At 36.6% G+C, this 20,077-nt stretch overlaps 1 protein-coding gene across 1 annotated transcript; it reads left to right on the forward strand.

The window, feature by feature from the left end:
- Nucleotides 1-57: 57 nt before the first annotated feature.
- LOC589536 (integrator complex subunit 8) lies at nucleotides 58-18,571 on the forward strand. Its single transcript, XM_011677030.2, has 21 exons — nucleotides 58-412; nucleotides 1,023-1,185; nucleotides 1,715-1,855; nucleotides 2,362-2,433; nucleotides 3,253-3,295; nucleotides 3,859-4,188; nucleotides 5,285-5,437; nucleotides 6,325-6,555; nucleotides 7,986-8,050; nucleotides 8,709-8,866; nucleotides 10,064-10,197; nucleotides 10,334-10,444; nucleotides 11,071-11,266; nucleotides 12,156-12,268; nucleotides 12,983-13,182; nucleotides 14,187-14,342; nucleotides 15,069-15,187; nucleotides 15,660-15,888; nucleotides 16,532-16,596; nucleotides 17,259-17,302; nucleotides 17,829-18,571. The coding sequence occupies exons 1-21, from the start codon at nucleotides 250-252 to the stop codon at nucleotides 17,943-17,945; spliced, it is 3,003 nt and encodes a 1,000-aa protein (XP_011675332.2). The 5' UTR covers nucleotides 58-249; the 3' UTR covers nucleotides 17,946-18,571.
- The last annotated feature ends 1,506 nt before the right edge of the window (nucleotides 18,572-20,077 follow it).

Consider the following 20,077-nt stretch of genomic DNA (forward strand, 5'->3'; position numbering starts at 1 on the left):
GACGCTTCCGCGTGTATACGGTAGATTAGATCCACGTGTATAATGTTTACAAGTTGAGGAGATGTGGATCACGTGACCTACTAAGATAAGGGAACGCTGAGGTTTTACATCTAACGGTATATTCACTGAACTTTTATCAAATGAGAGTTTTGCAATACATTATCTGAGAAAGAATTATCAAAATATCCCAGGACAACTCGTAAGATACATTCTCGTTACATGGATATCCGCGTATCAAGCTAACTAAGTATGAGTATGAACATGATGAATGAGGTCAGAGCTGACTCTCCGGTCCCACCTATGGAAAATCGTCGTAGTGATTCGCCTGCTATTCCTCCAACTCCGATGATATGGTTTGAATTTCTATTGAAGCCTGGGCTATTGGAAAGTCATCTCAGTAGTGAGAATCCAGGTTCGTGTATTCATTTAACAAGATTTGCATCATATATGATGCCGCTATTGTACTCTGAAAGATAATGCAAATTCTATGTTTAACTTTATTAAAGAATGAGTTTTTTTTAGTTGAAATATTTTTATTTCCTCGCTCTGGCATCTCGAGAGGTTTATTTTCTCTTACTCTTAGACTGAAAAAAACACAAACATAGTTTACTCTAGAGACTAGACCTTTTAAATGATTTAGTCTATATCTGTTGTGTTTGTTGTAAGACAGCCTAGTAGTGATATTTATACAGTTCATTGAAATGAAGTTGTTCTTAATTCAGTGTTTATTATCATGATTATAGGTCTAATAAACATTTATAATTCCAGATTTCATGTAGATATAACAATATTAATAACTATAAGTTATAAGTCAATACTCAATAGACCACCAAATCAGATATATATATATATATATAGATCTATATATATATATTTAGATCTTGATATGTGACTATGCCCCTTATATTTAAATTTGCAGGTTGAATACATTTTGGAAATGGACATTTGCCATGACTTAATTATCATAGATCAGTTTTTGTTTTTACTTTACGTGTGTGTCACCCGTCTTCAATTCTTTGCAGAACCATCGGCAACTCATCTCCTTGAGCAGTTTGTAGACCAGTCCATCAAAGAGGCAAACAATGAAGAGTCTCCAAGTCAACTACGGAAGATTCACTCCCTCAAGGTCATGGCACTCAAGGTGGCGGCCCATCTCAAGTGGGACTTCTCTTTCCTCCAAACAAGGTATTAAAGCTCCACCGCACTACTTATAGCTACTTACGCCCTCTATTAAGCAATGCCTAAGCGGTACCCTTTGGTCCCCCATGATCCTCTTTTTCTTATGTTAATTGAGAGCTGATTTGATGAGATAACCACATGTCAGTGACCTTGCAGGGTGGTATAATCCCTCCTTACCAAACTAGTCCAGAGGGGCTTTAAACCCCAAAGAAAAGACAATCATAGCATTCACTTGTGCATCCAGAAAAATAATTAGATACACAAGTGTACCATTCCTGTTATTCCTCTTCCACTTAGACATATTCTGATTTCAAAGATTTTAAAGTTCATCTCATTAGTGTTAATATTTATTCATGGATTATTGATGAGATCATGAGAAAGAAAATTTCTGAATCAAGACAATAGTACATCATACATGTGAGATCAAGATTATGACTTCTTGCGGTGGAAGACATTTAACATCACTCAACAATAGGGGATTTAGAAAATTAGAAGTACAAATTATTTTTAGCTTTCTCTTGTTTTCAACCTGCAGCCTTCCCTTGTACATGGTGCATAAGGTTCTCAAGGATTTTGTTGAGTGGGTTTCTCCTCCAGAGCTTAACATCCAACCAACGACAGATGTGTGTAGCTTAGATGACTCTGTGCTGGTCGCTTTGACTATCTACAATAGATGGTGAGTAGGTTGGACAAGCCTTATTTGTGTTTCTTTTAAAATCTGAATATCCTTGATGGGGGCCAACCAATAATATTTTGCTCTTTATATTAATTGTACCGACAGTACCGTGCCCCTATACTCTATGTAGAAGATGACCTTATCATTATAATATCGCTATTATGAAAATATATTGCAACTTTGCAAGTATAAATACACTCTTATTGAATGATTCTGAAACTGACTTGTGAGTAGACTAGCTTGTAACATTATCATACGCTCTTCAGTTTTGCATTTCCAGTAATAACTATTTGACATGATAATAATAATATTAGTAATAATTAGATTAATTTATATAGCGCAGCTACTACTGATATAAATATACTCTAATGCGCTGTGATGAAAGCAAAACTCCTAACCTTGCTCATTTACAGACACACAATAAAAAAATAAAACTGTTCAAAAGCTCCTGAAAACAAGTGTTTCTTCCAATGCAATAAGATAAAGTTTGTTTTTTGTTTTTATAGGAGTGTAAGAACGTTTGTGGAGAGATCAGTCCCATCCAAGCTCATCAAGACACCACCTGGTAATGTTCCTGGGTAAGCTTTATACTTATCATTTTGCAAGGTTTTGTTTAGGGACCCGTTTCACAAGGCCTTTTTCCAATGACAAATGACAAAAATCAGTGACAAATCTGCTAATAACCAATCAGAAGCAAGGATTTCACTAGCTTATAAAAAAACTGTAATTTGTCACTGATGACAAGTTTTGTGAAACGGGCCCGGCCCAGGTACTGAGGTAAGACATACAGACTTATCATAAGATTACAATGTCTATCAATGTTTGGATATGCTTAGATTGTGTTCTTTGGTGAGATGTGCATTTTAACCCATTAAATACTTAATTCATACAATACCATTGGCTTAATACAGGGGCAACCAGATTCAAGTAAGCAATGGGTTAAGTCAATCATATCAAACCCTTGCCTCCTGCACAAATTAAAATCATGTAAGACATTCTCTTACAAAATAGACAGAAAACAAAGAGTTATGTATGTGCTAGTGTTAAGGATTTGCTTTTTTTGTATACACCTGTATTTATCTTTAAACCATTCAATTAATCTTTTTCGATCTTAACCTTGTGTACTTAAAGTCATGAAAGTATTAAATGATATACAAAATATATAAATCAGAACTATATCCCATATTTGTTATGGAATCACTTTTAAGTCAGTCACATTCCAGTATTGTTCTGGTCATGAAATAATAATTCAATTAACAATTTTACCACAATAATTTTGAAAAAAACTTTTTTTCAGGAAATCATTTACAATTCATCTAAGCTATCAAATAAAAGATGTACTAACCATGTTTTTATTGTCTAGGAGTAATGTTGAGGTATGTTATTTTTTTCTTCAGTGCCTTCAATGTGGCTGGTGTAAATGATATGGTCATGAAAACGGTAAGTTATTATAAGGTATTCTCATCCTTCCATTGATACATGTACCTTTATTACACCTAGAGCAATGACAGAGGATCAGTCAGGGACAAAACTTTACATTGCTTTAAAAACCCTGTTGGAAGTGAAAGCCTATAAGCCATAGTTTACAATAATATCAACTATAAACTATTTTAGTTTCTGTCAGAGGAGTAACAGCTCTCTGAAAAATTGAAATATAAACCTGTGAAAATTGGAAATTATTGACCTGAAAGCTATCTACTTGATGACATCATCTTAAAATGTGGAGTATAGATATTCACAATGAGTTTTCATTAATTAAGCATGGCTTATTGCCTCGGCTACATTGGTGTGACGATTGGGTCCACATGTTATTCTTAATTCTTGTGATGTCATACAAGTTAAAAATGAGATTAATACTTATTGAGGCAATATATCTTCTAAAACCCAGTTCCATCATTTCCTGTCATGACAGTAAAATAACAAAATTAAATTAAAGGAGAATATTTAAAGCTTATATATGAATGCACCTGCAGGATATATAATTATTTTCTCTGTGCAAACAGGTTAAGGATACTCTCCCCGATTCCCTCAACTTCTTGGAGCGATGTCTACCCCTCGATCGAGACATCTACTTCCCAGACACCCACACCTTCATTGGCATTGACTTCATCCCAGCATCGTCCTCCTCCTCACCCACCCCATCATCACCATCATCATCCAATGCTAACAGTTCTCCCATCAAGCTACCTGCTCCACACCACCAAGGTATCAAGGTCACCAAGGAAGAATTCCTCTGGCAGTTGAACTATGACCTCGGCTGCTACTGCTTTCATCAGCAGCAGTACGGGAAGGCTGCAGAGATGTTCCAGAGAGTACAAGAACTCTCTCCGAAGGTAAAAACTAGGAGCTGAAATATCATTTTGAATATGGTTAATTCCATAAATTAGTGACCCACTTTGTGACATTTGTGGTGTCCCTGTTACACAAGGAACCCCACGTATGTGGGGCTCTGAGTAAAGAATTAAATAGTGGAGTATGATTGTTAAAGATGAAGTTGAGTTCTGGTCATGCGATTGCATTGTGAAAGAAACGGTGTGGAATCGACCAGAAAAGGTTGATCATCTAGCATATAAGAATTTGTGTGTATTGCAAGGTTCTGGAATCATCAAAATGATAAGAAATTTGGCCAAGTCTTGGTAAAGTTACAAACACTTGCACAGAAAGATGTATATGGGATTACACGAACACGTGGCGTAAAAAGCCGGCCCCCGATTTTTACGATGTTACATGCATATTTAGAATATGAAGGCATTTGAAGAGCCATGCTTTTCAGGGAACATGTCTTAACTGATGTTCTTCCACACTTGCATAATAAGAATGAGTAATGCTCACAAATTATTTTTCACCTCTTCCCAGAACTCAACCTTCTCTTTAAGTGAGTATAGGTATGAGGATGCAATATTATGCTTGGAAGTCACTTTACAATCTCACTCCACTATCTAAGCCTTTACTCTGAGCTATAAATATGTGTGGGTTCCTTATGTAACAAGGACACCAAAAAATGTCACAAAGTGGGTTCCTAATTTATGGAATTACCCATATGTTATCAAGTTGGGGTTAGTGCGTGACTAAATATTTTGAAGGAGAAAGGTTTATTCATACAAAACAGAAAAGTTTTTTAGACATACACTTTCATGCTTGTTTTACACTGAAAGGCTACCTAAGAGAAACTAGTAAAATTGGCCTTCACAAGGACTTGGTCATTTTATATTCTGATATGCATAGAGGAGATGACTAATAACCATAACTATATAGCAATTTATTTATTTATTTATTTGCTCAATATACAACATGAAAATGTAGTCTGTACTGCAATGCCTTTCTTAAAATTGTTAAAGTTTGCCTAGCTTTGGGAGACAATTCATCACCAGAAGTAAAATGTGCTTGTGTAAATTAGTAATTGTTCTCTCTTCATGTATTTATCATTAGGTTGAAACCTCGTTCTACTGTTCTCCTGAAGGCTCAAAGCTTGAAGGTTATCTTGCTGCATGCAGTGCCCTGATTGGTCAGAACCTAAACAGGCTACCATCCAATGAGCCTCTACTCTCCAGATGTGAGGCTAGCAAAGCAAGAAACTATCAGGTGTGTGTTATACCTGGTGAAAAAAATACACGAGGGCGATTTAGCCCCCGAAATGCTTAAAAGAGCCCCCGAAAGTCATAAAAGAGCCTGCAAATATTTGCATAGAGTTCAATGCAAAACAAATTAAAGAGTGTTATTTTCATGCAAGCAAGCTTGAAAAGTAGCCCCAAAAATTGTTAAAGTATTTTTTCCCCTGGTTGTACCTGACAGCGAGAATTACATTCAAGTTATTTTCAGTAGTATGTGTAGTTAGAGTTATAGAAATGGAAACAAATTCCTACTAGAACGATTTAAATAAAGGTTACCTGCACCCATTATATTCTGTGAGTTACAGGAATCATTAAAAGTAATGAAAATGCTTCATTTTTCCCCACACATCTCTGTTCTCTTGCATTGTTATTCCATTCCAGATGGTCTAACCATTCTTAGCCCGGTTGGTTCTTGGCTTCCCTCTTTATCTTGTAGCTTGATAAATAAATAAATTAAAAGAAAAACAAACAAATAAGAAAACTGGTAGCGGTAAATCTATTGTGTGCGGGCATTTAATATCTTGTATACATCTCCTCACTCTTTCAGTAACAGAGAACATCATATTCTCTTAGGTCTTCATCAGCTCCTACCTTTGTCATTCCCAAATCCTTTAAACAGGCTGGTTTTAAATCCTTTCAGTCCTTAGCACGTCTCTGGAACAAACTCCCCTCATTCTTAAGAAAGGGTACTTCACTAGATTTCTCTAAAAAACAACTGAAAACATACCTGTACAACTCCACTTTAATTGTTGATAGTCTAAGAGACAGCGCCTTGTATCCTATAGAAAAGGTGCTATATAAATCCAATTATTATTATTATTATTATCTCTCTCTCTACATCTTTTTTTCTTTCCACAGGACATTGTGTCTATCCTCCTAGAGGATAACTTCAAGCAGGAGCTCCCTACCTGGTACAGGGAATGCCTAGGTGACGACATAACCAAATCGGCCATCACTCCTGCCAAAACCAAACAACAGGTGGGGCTGTGCAATGCGGTACGATGGGCAGCCGAGGGTAGGACAAACCTTGGTGACCTTCAGACGACCCTTCGACACTCTCCGCAGGAAGCAAGACAGTTCTTTGTAGAGGTAACACTATGAACATGACGGACAAAGAAAGAGGACAAAATATACAGTTCCTCATTCTACCCTCAACAATTGCTTGGTAGACAAAGGAACATCCCTTCACTGCTATTACATGCATATTCATAGCAGTGAAGGTATGTTCCTTTGTCTACCAAAGCAATTGTTGAGGGTAGAATGAGGAACTGTATATTTTGTCCTCTTTCTTTGTCCGTCATGTTCATAGTGTAAATTGTACGGTCAAAGGCATGTGGAATGTAATACATGGACGTAGCTAGGGTCATACAGAGGTGCCAACTGTTCCGTTTTTGCCGTATTTGTTCCGTTTTTTCGCTATGAATAAGGCAGTACGTTTTTGTATGTTTTGTTACTTTTTTTAAATTTTTTAAATTTTTCCAATTTTTTTTTTTTTTTTTTTTTTCCAATTTTTTTTTTTTTTTTTGTTTTTGTTTATATATTTTTTTTTTTTTTTTTTTTTTTTTTGGTGATGTTTTTCTTAATTTCTGATTATGGGCTTTGTGTCGTAAGTCTATTATGCACCTACATCTTAAAAAGATGCACGCAGGATGGTGATACGGGCCCCAAACTGCGCACATTGTGAACAACCCACGTGTAATGTATGCACGTCGCGCTCCGATCCGGGTACGTATACGTGGTACTGCCTGGTTTTTTAAGCTGCTCGATTGGACGATATGTTAAGTTGAGAGATTTTTTCAAAAATACTGTTTTTTGTCCAAAAATACTGTTTTTTGCTCTTAAGAATACTTTTTTTTATTGAAGAAGGTTGGCATCTCTGGTCATGAGATTTATTTCTAAAATGCTCTGAAATTTGTATGCATTTGTTTGGTGGAGAAGTGATAAGTATTTGCTATATATTGCTGTTTGTTATTCTTATTGGGCGTGGCAAGAAAGTTGCAATCAATTGCAAATCCCCCAAATCAAGTGTAAGTCTAGCAATTAATTGCAAATTTGCAATTGATCGCAACTCAATTTTCTTGCAATGCCCTATTAGTAAGAGAAAGAGAGCGAGAGAGAGAGAGAGAGTGGGGAGAATAAAAGCTAAATCTAGTTAACTTATTTAATTGTTAAAACTTTAATACTAACAAAATCCTAGGAAATTTAGGAGACTAGTAGGGTGTTGCAAGAAAGTTGAGTTGCAATCGATTGCAAATATCAGTTGTAAATTTTGCAACTTGCAATCAATCGCAACTTTCTTGCAATGCCCCATTAGTATTGTTATATTTGTATGTAATCATGGTAATGGATTTTTTTCTGGTGATGCACAAACAGATGAATTCAAATCATGATCGAGTTCAATGTTTCAAACCAGTAGAAGAATCATTCTTACTGTGACATAGAATGAAATATGATTGCAAGTACATGTGTTGATTAATAATTTCTTCTTTCTTTTTTCTTTTTCAAATTGTGCATTTCAGTGTGTTGTGAAGACGTTATCATCGAGTACTGAACAACAGAAATCAAATGTCAAGTCTCTCCTGAGGTAATTAATATTGATGTTAGGTTCCTTGTAGTAGAAATTTATTTTCAAGTAATCTGTCAAAAACCTATATGGAGGGTTGATAATGCAGAAAATTAGAATAAACATTGATATGCTAATATACCTGTGAGGCTGGTATTATATGGGATCTCATATGGCAGTTTCATTTAGAACATGACGGTGACCTTAAAACCATGTATATCCATACATTGTCATTGGTCATCGTCAACTAATCATCATCATCGTTTGCATGTTTTGAGTCTCCAACGCTTCCTACTCTCAACCCTGCAGAAACACTTGCATACATTTTCCATGGCTATTGATATACATCAGCATATACATTGATGTACACTGATGAGGCTTTAAAAAAAATTGTTGTATTGCCCTTTGCGACCGACCCAAAATTTTTAAAATCTACAGTCAGCTTTTTGTTTAATTTTTTTTTTAAACCGTTTTTAAAATTTTAAAAATTGTATTAGAGCATTCAAAACTATAGAATATCAACCCAAAGAGGGAAAAAGCAAAAGGCAAAAAGCAAAAAAAATTCAACCAACTGACCAAGGTGCTGGCACCTAAAGGGCAATACTACATCTTTTTTTTGGAGGCCTGATGGTGATGATGATAATGGCATCTTAAAGATGAGATTTGCTCCTATTTTCAGGTTGTTATTCCGAGACGACAAGCTGTGTAAGGGTATCCTAGAGAGCCCTCTTGGTATCCTCTTCTCTGAAGAAGAGAGGCAGGAGTTCTTGAGCTGTTTCAAGTTGGAGGATGGCAAACAAACCGGTATGGACACTAGTCAGATGGATCAGCATAGAGGTAAGAGATTCAAGAAGAAGACTCTCGAAGCATCACCTTGGTTGTGATGGGATTTTTTTTTTGTATTGAAATTGTCTTTTTTATTTTTATTTGTCAATTCAAGGTACATTGATATATTTGACAAATGATTCACCCACCAGGGAAAATGAACATTAGATTACATAATGCATTGAACATTATACAGCTTATTAACATATCAAATATCTTTCTTCACTTATCTGACAATAGACATCCACTGGGCCTTGCCCTGCCACCTGCTGTCATTGGCAGCTTTTTTATCATTACGTATAGCAATGTATCTTTCCATTTTGTTGTGATGGTTGTAAATGACATGACATTGTAAAGAGAAAGGTTTGATTATATGATATTTAGCACCGTGCACCATGGGTATGTGTATTTATTGCGTCTTATTCCGGAAATCGATGTAACTACCGTGGAAACCTTGATTTTGGTTGGCTGTTGAGCCCTGTTACCATGGTAGTTGCCATTGATGGTACCTTTGCCATCAATGGCAACTACCATATTTATGCAACAGGCCCAGTTGCAGTTGATTGTGGCAAATATCATGTACACTATAGAAAACCAAAATACTATCGTTATTGAACGAGATGATATAGGAAAGACTGAGAAGACTAAGTACATAATGATGTATCCCATGGTTTGACTGGGAATGTAGAGATGAGTTCAAGTTTAATACACCGATCAGCCCATATACAGAGTAAAGAGAGAACGTGTGACACACAATGTATCCCATTTCAAAGAAAATAAAAGGGGATTACGAAGATGGAAGGTCAGTAAACAGGAAAGAGAATGACGTTAGGAGAAAAAAAGAAAAGTGAAATTTTGAGATATAAGAGCAGTCGTCTGTTGTTTATTGAGGTGTCGTGATCTAGTGGATAAGTACATGGTTTGCAGTTCGAGTTCCGCTGCGCACTAAGGTCCTTGCAAGTCATTAATCTGCATTTGCCACTATCCACTAAGTAAGCGGATGCAAACGCTAATGTGGTTGGATTTGCACGTGTGTGCTTATAAAATGGTGCCTGACCAAAATATTTCCTAGGAAGCGGAAAATGTCCACTATCATGTGCGGTAATAATGATTACAATGTAAAATTACAGTGCTTAGAAACGTAGTATTGAGCGTTATACAAAATAAGACTATTATTATTATTCAGTACTTTGTTTTTCCTTCTTCTAGATAACGTAGGACTCCAGATGGGCCAGTTGGAGCTCAAACTTCTCCTCACACAAGACCCCAACGAGCTGGAGTCTGTTCTCAGAGCTTTGCATAAGATGGCTCCAAACAGGAGGTTCTCAGCTGTCTGCAGCAAGGTAAGCATTTATGTCCTGCCCAGACAAAGTAGAATGCACTTATTTCTTGAACAAATTATTTTACTGTTGTATGTCACATCTTAATCAATATAGTTTGCAAATGATAGCAATACTTTTGCCTTTTCCTATCATGCAGTGGCAGGTGGATAGAGCATATGGCTACATCATTGAAGGCATGAACAACAGACTGTCACAAGACTTCATCTTTATTCTACTGGTCAAAGCGCAGCATTGCATTGAGAAGAAGGTAAGATGAACTACATCCGCCTATCCTTTGTTAAATCTGCTGCAACTAATGAATTTCAGGATGTTCAGTCTATGTCCATATTCTCTATTCAAATGTCAGACATGATCAATCCTTGCACGTCTTGTAACATTTCAGGAGATGTAATTAAGGGATTAGCCATGTTTAAGCTCACCAAAACCATAACAGCTATATATATGGCCAAGTAAAACTGCTTTTTATAAAAGCATCTCTGCTGTGCATATTTTTCTATTTATATAATTTTGTTTAGATGTAGACTTGCAAAATTGACCTACAATATTCTTTGTAAAAGCTCTGGACTGCAGTTGTTAGCATGATCTTTTGCTGCTACACCAAGAAGTATTCTAGTCATTACTTGCTTGGTGGTGGTGATGGTTATTTCATCTAACTGCTAAGAAAGCATAAATGCTTGTTAAGAAGCAATTGGAGGACCGACGGATTTAGGTCCTCTCCAAGGCACCTGGTAATGAGGACTAATGCCTTACCACAGGGCACTAGCGCATCAACTTGGTTTTGAACCCGGGTCACTGGATTACGAGACCACTGCTCTACCAACTGAGCTATCGCGCCTACTTATGTTGCCTCTCTTGTGTTGTGTTTTTCTGTAGAACTATGATTCAGCTATCAATCATCTTGAGGCTGCGTGTAAGGCTACCAAGGATGCTTACTTCAGACTCTATACCGGTGTGAGGAATGAGATCCTCTATGTAGATCTACTGAGGATGGCAGAGCAGAGAGGGGCTAAGACGGCTGGACCTGACTTCAAACAGATGGTCCTGGCTTGTCTACTCGGAACACGCAGTGGTGAGTGGAAGAGGTTGGGAGGGATGAGAGGGGAAGGAGGACAGGGAGAGGGGAGGAGGGATGGATGGGGTAAAAGGTGCAGAGAGGGGCTAAGACGGCTGGACCTGACTTCAAACAGATGGTGCTGGCTTGCCTTCTGGGAACACGCAGTGGTGAGTGGAAGATGGAGGGAGGGAGGGAGGGGATGGAGGAAAGAAGAGGAGGGAGGGATAGAGGGAGTAGAAGGTGCAGAGAGGGGCTAAGGCGGCTGGACCTGACTTCAAACAGATGGTCCTGGCATGTCTTCTAGGAACATGCAGTGGTGAGTGTAAGAGGGAGGGAGGGAACGAGAGAAGATTGAAGGTTGAAAATGCAAAGCAGAGAGGGCTTAGGTGGCTAAATGGTAGAGCGAATGTATTGGTAGAGAGGGTACATATTTATAGAGGGGCTATGACAAATGGACCAGACCAAACAGGTGGACTTGACTTGACTTGACGTATGAAAACTCATAGTGATGAGGGAAGGGGAAGGGGGATGGTGAAAGGGTGCAGATCAAAGGGGGCTAAGGTGGTTGGAAATAAAACTTCTTACTTATTATCTTGGGAGTGGTAGAGACCTAGGAGGGGTAGTAAAAGGATGCAGAGCTCATAGTGAAGATGACAGAGAGGGTTGAGGGAGTGTTTAGTGCTCTAAACTATTTTGTATTTTGACCAACGAGGTAGTTGTTGACTCCATCTGGATGAATAGAGCTAACTATCAGTTTAACACATTGCCTTGCCTTGCTTAAGGACAATGGTAGGCCCACATTCAAAGCTTGTAAGAGTTGGAACTGTTGCTCCACATCATCCTTAAATTTATTATGTTATGGAATAAAATAACAACATGCTCTTCTTTCTCATTTGTGATATAGACCGAGATATCCAGCCTAGAGAGCCGGTCTTAGATCACTGTATCTTGTTCCTACTCAACAGCCAGTACTGGTTATGTTTCTTCAATGCTGATATTCCATTGCCTTTCTGGAGGGTAGGTATCTAATCATTCCTCAACACCCAATGCTGGAAAGCAAACATATGAGACAAATATAAATGATCTTATTAAAAGGACTGATTCAATATTTTATACTGGCAGTGATACAATGTACTTTGAAGTATGCATGCTTTTAACATAGTTCTCATAGTATTTCCTCTTGATCCGAGCGTACAAACAAAATTATGGATACAAATAATATAATTGTAAGCCATCCTGGAATGGACATCAATATAGATGCTAGCCCCTTTAATTGTTATGCCCAAGATAAGACAAGATTAAACCTATGTGTGAAAATGTGTGAAACATAAAGCATTAAATTATGCAAAGTATAACATAGCATTTTATACTTTATTGTTCATATAATATAACCAATATTATCTTTCTGGGGGGTGTTTCACAAAGATTCTAAGCCAAACTTAACTCTAAGTTGGACTTAAAAGTTATGGAGAGCTATTTGTAGCCTTAAAATTAAATATATTCAAAAGCAGAAATTCAAGTATTTTAGACTTGTCATAAATTCTACATCAAGAACATGAAATCTCCTTGATAATAGAAAATATGAATGATTTGAATCAATATTTTATGCCTTTTGAAATAACTTTTACAAATTGTTTTTAAACTTAAAAGCCCAACTTAAAGATAAGTTCCACTTAATAGGATCTTTGTGAAACACCCCCCTGGTCTGTATGTTATTGTCTTGGAATACAGATCAGTAAGTACATGGCCTTCTGCATGAGAGATGATCCATCTGACACCAACAAGTGTCGCCCTGTGGCCAAGGACCTCTCCCAAGCTTTGGTGTCAATATTCAGCACGTCAACACAGACGACGACACAGACTAAACGCAGTAATACTGGAGCCAATGCTGCTACCGTCACCAGAGAGACTAGTACAGCTATCATGACCAAGTAGGAACAAGATAAACTAGACACTTGAGAAAATGTCCTTTGGCAATAATAATAATAATAATATTTACCTTTTGTATAGCGCTTAATACAATGTCTCTAAGCGCTTTACATATATACTAATACCCCGGTCATTGGATTCAGTGCATTGGATTCAGGCAAGACATTGATCTACATTTGCCACTCCCAACCCAGGTGTTAAATGGGTACCCGGTAGGATGCGAAAGTTAATGTCGTGGGATGAGCTTGTAAAATGGCGACTGGCCGGAATGATCCCCAGGGAGTAGAGAATGTGCATACATTATGTGCGGGTAAGCCTGAATCTGATGACTGGGGTAATGATATATCTGTAAAGCGCTTAGACACATCGTTGTATCGATGTATTGGGCACTACCATAATCTCTGTGTATAAGACGCTGCCCCGACTTTCGATTTAAAAAAAAAATTTGGCTGCAATAAAGTGCGTCTTATACACAGAGATTTACGGTATATAAAAGCGGAGTGTTATTACGGAGTCAGTTTTGAGGTTTACCTTTTTTGTTAGGTGACTCCCTCTGTTTCCTGTGGTTATCACCAATCAGGCATTGCACCCTGCATACATTGATTGTTAACAACTTCTAACATATGATTGTCTTGAAACATAGATGTGCAATATCTGAAAACAAGCCATGTCCTGAAGCAACACATTATAATTTAGCTTATCAAATATTGGAAAGCTTTTCAAAGACTGTTGCTTAGAACCATGGTTATGATAACTCTTTGCCAGGCTAGACTAATGAAGTAAATCAGAATGTTCAAATTTTGTTAGAGTATTGGTTATTTATTGTAGTTACTGGTCATGTAGGTGCACCAATAAAAACATTATTTTCACCATGACTTTTATTTTTTAACCAACTCTAATTTTCAAAATTGGTTTGAGTTTGACTTCTTTTGTCTTGAATAAAGTTGAAATATTGCTTTGTTGAGAAGATATTTATGATGTAAAGCTTAATGTCTTTGATTTACAGGGTTGAGTTTGTGAACTTTGTGAAGTCTCTGTACGATGATAGATGTCTGGGTCTGGTCCTGTCCTGTCTGGTCAAGATTTACAACCTTCTGAAAGACGATCCGACGAACGAGCTTTCCCATGAATACCCAGCACTATGGCCAAACACTATCACCAAGTAAATATTTTAACATTGTTTGAACATAAAGACAGAAGTGTTAATATGAATGCTATAAGTGTAACAACGAAACCCTAAGACAACCTGTGTATTGATGTGATATACATGTACCTTTCAAAACATCAATATATGTTTTGAGAAATCGCCATTTATGTTAATTTAAAAGTTTGCTCAATATTTTTTGTTTGTTTTTTTAAACTGATAATTGTCATACTTGAGAGCAGTTTTACATCAAAATCTGCAATCAACGATCAATATGATGCGTGCTAAAATCACAGTTTTATATCATTTTTAGATTACTTAGAGATGTATCCCGACTCTCTGCACCCCTTCATTTTGTATCAACTTGAAGATGATATCTCGGGCTAGAATATGAAACTTTTACAAAATTGGGTATGATCATGAGATGGTTTGGTAAGCAATATGTATAGATTGCTAAAGTGGTGATTGCAAATTGTAGTGCACCCACACTGGTCAGTAGACAGTGGCAATGTGCAGATATGGACACCAATTAATATTAATATGTTGTTCTTTATGATCTCTGGTGACTGGTTGGCTGAGCGTTACCAGTTTCCTCCTCCTATTGAACAGTAGCATACTTTGTATCTTTTAGAAGAAATCCCGTTATTAATTCATTTAGGAAGACATATAACACAGGAATGAATATCAGCCTGATGTCATTAACGTTCCATAATTTTCATCTTGCCTTTTCTTCTTTCTTTCCAGTCCGGGCTCGGTGGACATTGATGCTGTGGGTACCACACTGCATGAGGTCATAGGTCATGCTATTTCCGTGGACCCTATGAAACCAGCATGGCTTTGTACACAGGCTGATGCTTGCTATGGTAAGCCCACAGAATGGTTGTTCAAGATTTTCATCAGGTATTCATTTTAATCTAGCAAAGATGTGGCACGTGCAGAGTATTGAATGTCTAGTATATTTGGACTCTTACATTTAAAAGAATGATCAATTTTTGTTAATTTGTTGTTTATTTATATATTTATTTATTAATTTATTTGTTATGTATTGTATCTTTGTCTATGGTTTATCTATCATATTTTGGCTCTTGCATATTAAAGAATGTTCATGTTCATTTTTTTGTTCTTTGTTTGTTAAAATTATTATTATTTATTATTATTATTATTATTATCATTATTATTTATTTATTTATTTATTTATTTTTTTTTTTTTTTTGGGGGGGGGGGGAATGTACAAGGTATATGTAATCTTTAAAGTAATGATTTGTTCATATTGATATGTTATTGACTATGAAAGCAAATGAAGGGGAAACCTGTTTTTTTTGCATGTCTGTACAGCTAAAAAGCAATTTGGATCAGCACTAAAGTTCTACCTCCAGGCTGCTATGGTCTCCACACAGTTCTTTGAGGTCCCCATACCCAAGACTGTATGGACAGACCAGGTCCACAAGCGCTGCATCAAGGCCTGTTCAGGTCTTCAGTGCCACACCCAGGCGGCCATCTTGTGTCAGTTCCTTCAACCGGTGGACTATGCGACTGCATACCAAGCTCTGCAGGAGAAAAGATGGTAATTAAGTTCTCTTATCATTGTGTGATACTGAAAGGCATTGTTTAACAATGTTTCCAGTTTTACAAATCTGAGATGCGTTTAATATTGAAGCCCTAAAAAAACTGCACTTCAAAATGATCATGAAGTGCTACAAAAAAGTAAAAATCTTAAGGTGACCAGTTTCTTCTTCCTCTTCTTCTTCTTCAAAATAATCTGCCTCCTTCAACGGTACTCATTTCCCCCCCAATAAACTGTAGTGTTGTTCGAAACTGTTTGGCAAACTTCTTTTGACATTTTTAATTCCAATCATAAATATCTTGATAATCAGACATGCAATCGGCTTGTAAAAGACATGGGATTCCTGACTGACCTACAAATTTATAATTATGATTGCAGCATGAGCTAAATCCAGGATTCTGTTTAGAATCTGAGGCAAAGATACCCGATCCCTTTAAGATATATCAACATTTGTAATCCGTACCCCTTCATGCCCGTGACATACTCTTTTAAAAACAAGATAACTTTATGTTTGTAATTTTGTAAGCTTGGCTTCCTTTATAAAAATTGTGATCTATATGATGATGTATGATAATGATTATAATATATAATAAATAAATAAATGTTTTCTCTCTCTTTTTCAATTTTTTTTCTTCTTCTACAGCTATGATGGGAGTGACAGTATGTATGGATGCTTCTGGGATCTAGCCATACTTGAGTTCCTTGTGTGTATCCTTTCACATTGAAAAAAAACAGACATTTAAACGGTTTATATAGAACAAAAGGACACGTATCAAGGCCAGGTGTTCCATTCAATCCTACATTAACCAATTTATTTCGTTTTTATAATAATATTTATATAAATAGTATAGTATCATTATATCATTCTTTATTTGTGTGTTAAAGGCATTGTTTAACACTGTTTCCAATTGTACAAATCTGAGATGCATGACCCAAAGTGTTATCAATGTCTGTGATATGGTGTAATATTGAAGCCCTAAAATAAAAAATTTGTGCTTCAAAGTGATCATGAAGTGCCTCAAAAAGTAAAAATCTTTGAGTGACCGGTTTTACCAAACTCATTTTCCCCAACATACTGTAGTGTTAAAAACCATTGGAAATACGGTTTTTGACATTTGTAATTCCAATCATAAATATCTTGATAATCAGACAGGCGATCGGCTTGTAAAAGTCATGGGATTCCTGACTGACCTAAAGGTTTGTCATTATGATTGCAGCATGAGCTAAATCCAGGATTTTGTTTAGAATCTGAGGCAAAGATACCCAATCCCTCTATTGATATACTGAGAAAAACTGAGATATAGCTAACAATTATGGAAGAACTACCTTTAGTGTACTTCATGTTACATCTTTAACTCTGCTCCCTACAGTCACACACCACAAGAGGAGTGAAATAGACAAGAAACAAGTTGCAGTAAGTTATTCTCATTCTCTCAAGGTTTTCTCACTTGTTCTCTCACTAAATGCCAATATTTCAACAAGTCCAAGAGTTTGACAAAACGTAGTCATCCAGTGATTATGACTTATGAACTTATTTGGTTTGTGATAATATTATTTAAGCCCCACTGCACTACTTATAGCTACTTGCGCCCTCTATATAGCAAACAATGCCTAATCGGTGCCTGTTGGTCCCCCATGATCCCCTTTTTCTCATGTTAATTGAGAGTTGATATGATAATATAATCACCCGTCAGTGACCTTGAAGGGAGGTCTAATCCCCCTGGCCAAACTAGTACAGACGGGCTTTAAAGCAGCTCATATTTTACTGTAAGATAATTGTAAGGCATGAGAGAAAGCTGTTGTAGATGAAGAGATAGATATGTAGAACTTGTGATAGCAAACTTAAAGAAAAGCAGTAAGAAAGGAGTAGCGAAGAGCACTTTTGAAATTGTTATTATTATTTTTAAAAATCATTTATTCCATGTACTATTCCATTGCAGCTGGAGGTTCTGAGTCAGGCTGAGCTAAACACGTGTAACTCTGAGACGGTCTTAGCTGCAGCAGCAAGAAAACGGCAAAAGCTTTTCCTACAGTCGATGGCCAAACAGTATCTATAAGGTTTCCTGACAAATGAGAGACAGATATATTAAAGTCATAAAGACACAGCCAAACAGTATCTATGGACATTCTGACTCAGTAGCATGCAAGACACAGAAACATTTTCTACGTCTATGGCCAAACGGTATCTGCGATCACTGCCGGTTGGAAGGTTTGGAAGTAATGCCCTACAAAGCATGTCAACAGGAAACTGTGTTAGAACCATACCCAAGCAAAGGAAATTGTTTTTACTTGAAGGAAAGTAAACCATTCTAAATGGTTCAGTGTATGTTGAAAACCCTTCTATGAAATGGATCCAGGATTACTTAGCATTTGGGCTAACTTTGACTCAGTGGAAACCTTGGCTTAGTTATCCAAGAGAGCTGAATCGATCGCAAATACTTGCAGCAAGTTTTCCATTAAGTGTTTCTTTTTGAACATCCACATTCCAGATTATTTGTTTGTGATGTTTAAAATTGATTATAAATAGGTAATGTTGACGATTTCAAGAGGTGAAATTCTACAAATCATTAGATTATGGCTTCTTTGATGGTCCAGGGCCCTGTTTTACAAGGATCCTAAGTCGAACTAAACTCTAAGTTGGATTTAAAAATTATGGAGAGCCGTATGTAGCCTTAAAATAAAATATATTCAAAAGCGAAAAATCAAATATTTTAGACTTTTTATAAAATCCACTTCAAGATCATGAAATCTCCTTGATGATAGAAAATGAATGATTTGAATCAACATCTTATGCCTTTTGAAATAACTTTTACAAAATATTTTCATAGATGCTAATGGCTTTCCATAATTGTTAAGTCTAACTTAGAGATAGGTTCATCTTAGGATCTTCATGAAACACCCCCCAGGTTGTAGCTTGCTCTTCACCCCCTGAAATCCTATCATCGCACATTGATTTGGCGGCCCGGGTGACGAGTTAGCCCGCCCCCTTGTCGAACATTCTAGTTTAAGAAATATTTTGAATGATCTGTGGTTCTTGGGAGTATGAACTATGCTTCACATTTTTTCTTCCTCTTCAATTTCCTGAGTGCTTTGAGATGTCACAGTCACAACCAGCATATAAAATCACCTGAGAAGTAATTGGTAGTCGTATGGTTGTCTGAGGTATGAACTATGCTCCATATCTTTTCTTCCTCTTCAACTTCCTCAGTGCACCAAGGTGTCCAAGCAGTGATAGGCACTATAAAAATCTATCACCAATATATCTCCTAATACCGGTACCGGTACCGGTCATTTTGTAATACCTGTACCACCACTTGGGCTTTTCTTTCCAACCCAATATATTTAAAATGCATTGTTTGATACTAGGATTGTCATTAAACAAAATCCTCCTAACAGACAGGCAGTCATAAAGCCATCCAGGAAATCCTCTACCTGTTTTTTCAAAGAGTAATTCAGTACTCGGACCTTTCCCCAGGATATAAAGATCAGGATTGGGTCAGGTCAATAACCATAAAACTTTTATTTTTCCAACCAAAAGACCTGGAGAATAAAAGAGAAGTATGAGATTTATCAAAGTAGGCCTGTTATTAATCATGAGGAATGGAATATTGATCCATTTCACAGTGGGTATCTAGGCCACAAATATGATGGAATCTTTCCTTAGGAGGAAATGGAGATTTATCCAGGGAAATGCCAGGGCCCTGTGTCATAAAACTTGTTATCAATAACGAATGCTAAAATTTTATGTCATATTTGCTTTCAGCCAATTATCTGGCGCAATATCAGTAGCTTTTAACAGTTATTGAAACTTGTTTTTATATCAAGTTTTATGAAACAGAGCAGAGTTTTATTTTATGCTCGATTGGTAACAAATTCAAAACTTCATAAATTTTCTGTCATGTAACAGAGCTTCCTCAAGGTTTCACCAGTACGTTTTTGTCAGCCAACTTGATGCCTGATCAGACTTCTCCTTTAAGATACCTGAGGGGTACTTCACAAAGATCCTAAGTAGGACTTATCTCTAAGTTGGACTTAACAATTATGGAAAGCCATTAGCATCTATGAAAATATTTTGTAAAAGTTATTTTAAAAGGCATGAAAATGTTGATTCAAATCATTCATATTTTCTCTTATAGAAGAGATTTCATGTTCTTGATGTAGAATTAATAAAAGTCTAAAATACTTGAAT

Source organism: Strongylocentrotus purpuratus, unplaced genomic scaffold, assembly GCF_000002235.5.
Source record: "Strongylocentrotus purpuratus isolate Spur 01 unplaced genomic scaffold, Spur_5.0 spur5_scaffold_8, whole genome shotgun sequence".
NCBI lineage: Eukaryota > Metazoa > Echinodermata > Echinoidea > Camarodonta > Strongylocentrotidae > Strongylocentrotus > Strongylocentrotus purpuratus.